At 34.1% G+C, this 4,187-nt stretch overlaps 1 protein-coding gene across 2 annotated transcripts in view; it reads right to left on the bottom strand.

Moving 5' to 3' along the window:
- Positions 1 to 209: 209 nt before the first annotated feature.
- The window catches only part of LOC117124697 (cathepsin B-like), a 5,321-nt gene continuing 1,343 nt past the window's right edge, over positions 210 to 4,187 (bottom strand). Inside the window, exons 3-7 of one of the 2 annotated variants that reach the window (XM_033271035.1) lie at positions 3,595 to 3,824; positions 3,036 to 3,149; positions 1,614 to 1,742; positions 1,133 to 1,215; positions 210 to 741 (exon numbers count right to left, since the gene is read on the bottom strand). In XM_033271035.1, the coding sequence (XP_033126926.1) occupies positions 1,136 to 1,215; positions 1,614 to 1,742; positions 3,036 to 3,149; positions 3,595 to 3,824 (553 nt within the window). In that variant the 3' untranslated portion in view covers positions 210 to 741; positions 1,133 to 1,135. The remainder of the gene's footprint in view (positions 742 to 1,132; positions 1,216 to 1,613; positions 1,743 to 3,035; positions 3,150 to 3,594; positions 3,825 to 4,187) is intronic. The other variant, XM_033271036.1, reaches the window with a different exon arrangement.

Genomic DNA, 4,187 nt, shown 5'->3' with positions numbered 1-4,187 from the left:
TGCAATTTCCAGCGACCTAGAAGTACCATAGATAGAGAATGTCGTACCTCTGGACCCACCGCTTATGAAATTGCCTTTCTGGGCCCTCACTATTTTAAATTCCTGGATCCACCACTGTTATAAATATGATCCATCAACTTATAACTCATTATATCAAAACAAATGTTATGATGCACTTTCATACAAATGCACACAATACAAATACTGCATTCTATTATAAATCACTGGAATTTATTTGAAGTAACTTCAGATGTCAATATAGTTTTACAAAAATTAAGGCATTAATACCAATGTCACACTTATAAATAAATGCTTTCACATAAAATATCTAGACTATTCGGTTGGTCAGACAATCTTTGACATACTGTATTGCATTTCAATTCAATTCAAAGTCAATTCAACGAATTTACATTACAGTACAGGTCTTAGCTTATTATTACACATTTTTGATTTAATAACCTAAACCAATAGCATGTGCACTGAGCATAATTAAAAATAGTATAAATTCTAAAAGTGAAACATAGAATGAAATGGCCGCCTGGTCAATTTGTGGAGTGAAATATTTCAAAACCTTCCTCTACAAAATCTATATAATATACACATTTTTTTTTCATTTTTAAGTATCTGCCTGTTGCTAGATGGTTCTTAAGTTCTGGTGGGTGATTAAAATTTTGGGATCCCTGCATTAATGTCTCCTTCAATTCCACACTCATTACGCCCTCTGATGATCTTGAAAAAGCCTGAGAAGATTAAAAAACATATTAGAATACAACCAATGTTCTAAATATTTTATATTTTTATTTTGTACCACTTCATTAACATAAAAAATCTACCTAGAGTAGAACCCATCCTTTGGGACACCACTATGTGGGGACGCCCATATTAATGGGACACTTTTTTGGGTGTGAATCGAGGAAAATATATACACTACGGCCACCCATCCCTATTAGGGTACACTTCTTTTGGTTCCAAAGGTGTAGCTTTAATAGGGGTTGTACTGTAATAGCAAATCTATTGAAAATTAGGGCCACAAATCTTCCCCATTGATGTATTCCTGGATATGCAAGATCTACCTGTAAAGAACTGAACACAAACGTTTACAGGTAGGTTCTACAGGTAGGCCACTACTCACATACTATTTCAGTTTGGGTAACCCTGCATTGATATCTTGCTCAATCCCACACTCATTAGTGCCGCGTACAATTTTGAAGAAGCCTGGATGAATGGAATGAATAATCATGTAAATGAAGGGTGATGCAAAGAAAGGATTATGCAAATGAAGGATCATGGTATGAAAGATTATTTGGAATGGAAAGACTGGTATTTAAAAAAATTATCTACAGCATTAGGAATTATAAATAATGTAAGTAAAGCATGCCCTTGTAATTCAATGCTGACCAAGTTAATGTTTACCTGTAACTAATTAATACAAAACAATTGTAATGCTACTAAAATGCTGATTTCCTGTTGGTTGGAATGATTTTCTATATATAGAGGGCGCTATAGATTTATTTGCAGTCGACTGTAATGAAAATATGTATACAGGATCCATACAATATGTTTTGTTGAATGTTGGTCAATGTTTGATTATTATAATATATAACTTATTATACCGTTATCACCCCAGTCAGGGTTCCAAGAGTTGGCAACCAGCCAATAGTTGACACCACCTTCTACACCCCAGCCCAGAATCCTGATAGCATGGCCACCCAACAGTTCTCCAGACTCATGTTTATATACACCTAACAATTTTTTTTTTTTTTTTTTTTTTTTTCTCATTTTCATAGTAAAAATTCTATGAATCAGCAAAAAAACCCTAAGTATATTGTTCTATATCTCATTGGCAGTTAATAAATCAGATCTTTTAAATGCTTTTAGCTCCAATGAGGAGCTCTAGGAATACCTGGCTGATTGATTAATACATATTAATTGCGCTGATTGCTTAATAGATCTTCTGGTATGGCCGGACGTTAGGGCCCATTATTTTTATTATTATTATTAGCTCCGATGGGGAGTTCTAGAAATACTCAGCTGAGACTCACTTTTTATTTTGTTACACATAAACTAGAGGTGATTTCCAACAAACGTTCATGCCCATTTTTTAAGTTGGACCCAATGATGTTCATTTATACAAATAGATCTTTTTTGTATGGGTGACCGTTATGGCCAATATACTCTACTGCCTCTATCATACTGCCCTCATATGAGCTTTCGGGAATACAGTTTAGCCTCCAATTCGAGACCACCTTTGGGACCTGAAAATTTGGGGTGGTCTCTGGGTTTTGTCTCCAATTAGAGGGTTAGCTTTATGTCCCAAATTAGAGGGGGTCTCAAACTGGAGGGTGCAGTGTATTTGAAATTTCTCTTTTTAGCATTTACATTTTGAAATGAGAAATGGCCTCATTATTGTTACCCAGCAGAATTAACCACACAAAAAACCCCTAAAAATAATCGATAATATTACAATATAAAAAAATTTTTAAGAATGGTTCAGCAATATGTTAATCTTCTATAGTATGTTATGCCAAAATGGCCTCTATATTATTACTGTGGTCATTACATCAAACACCATACCATATTTATTCAAATACAGTAAACGCCCCTCTCTAGAGCCTAATTTGGAATAAACACCTCCCTTGATTAACCGCCATGATCATGTAATAACACATTTTGACGGTAATTATGTGTTGTATTTCCACATTTACAGTGAAATTAGTTTCAATATATACGCATTCAATGCAACAAAAAAATAAATAAATAAGTAAACGCTTCCTTCCAATAAACACCCCCTCAAAACCATACTCAGAAATAAACGCCTTACGGCATTTATTCTCCCTGGGGAAGAATTCCATAATATTGCAGCTAGTAATCAACATGTCTCACTACAAGGTAGATCAAGTGTAGGTAAGTTGCCTTCCCCCAATGAAAGCAACAAAACACACAGTAAGGACTTTGAACCCCCGACCTTGAGAGCCAGACACGCAACCAATATCTCCCTCATGTATTTTTCTCGCAGGATTGTGCATTTTCAGTACCTGATTTGTAGGTTGGGAAATCTGCATAAACTGTAAAGTCAGCTTCCACTGGTCCATTTGTCATGATTTCTTGCATAATCTCCTGTACTCCAGAAACACCATAGGCCTTGGCACCTTGGAGTAAGTAATAAACACACAAGTTAAGTACCGTTATATCATTAGTACAAATATATCATTAAAAATAAACTAATGTAACACGTGAATAGATAAACTCTAAATTGTCTACAGGTAATGCTTTATCATACATATAAATTTCAAACGATAAAGAAGAGAAATCTGTGAGGGCGAAACAAATTTTCCCAACCAGAATTCAAACCCGGGACCTTCTGTTCTCTATGCAGAAAATAAAATATGTTACATCCAAAATAGACCTTAAAAACAAGTTAAAATTGGAAATTAATTGAAATTAGAAACACAACTATAAAAAAAAATGACCATTCATGATATTAAAACAATTTTATTAATAAATAAATACAATATGTACTGACATCACAATATAATCAATACAAATTTTAGATTTAAGTGAAATAGGTGAATTTAGGTAGTAGTTTAAGCATACCAAATTTCTTATCATCCAAATACTTCACATCATAACCATCTTCGCAAGTGTTTTTGCACTTTGGTGTTGGTAGGGTGTCCCCGCATGGCTGAAGCTTTCCAACAACGTGATGGTCACATGATGGTATTTCATATGGCTGACAACCTTGGTTGGAGTTGTAATTACCGCCGGTCACCAGGCCCTTTTTTGTCCAATAATTCCAGGCCTCAGGGGGAAAACCTCCATTGCATCTGTATGTATTACGAATGTCAAATTATTACAATTGGCGATTGGCTGGTTAAATTCATCTTTGTTGTAATCATTAGTGTCACCTTCATTTATAACATTATTACACCATCATCATTGGTAATCAACACTGGGACATGTTATCACCATCATCATTATTATCATCCACATTATTTTATCATTATATTTCTTGAAGGTTTACATTTCAATTAACAATAACTAAATATCCCGATGGTGTTTAATAACTAATTAATTAAACTTTGAGGTAATCAACCAGTGGTTTTACCTCAAAAACCATATTCTTACACCAAGATCAATAATTTTTGCATTAATATATTGTAATCATTATTTTCCAATTAATTATCAGC

The sequence above is a fragment of the Anneissia japonica genome, unplaced genomic scaffold, assembly GCF_011630105.1.
Source record: "Anneissia japonica isolate Jap-2015-1 unplaced genomic scaffold, ASM1163010v1 scaffold284709_len978187_cov192, whole genome shotgun sequence".
Taxonomy (NCBI): domain Eukaryota; kingdom Metazoa; phylum Echinodermata; class Crinoidea; order Comatulida; family Comatulidae; genus Anneissia; species Anneissia japonica.
This window is presented reverse-complemented; position numbering and strand designations above follow the sequence as displayed.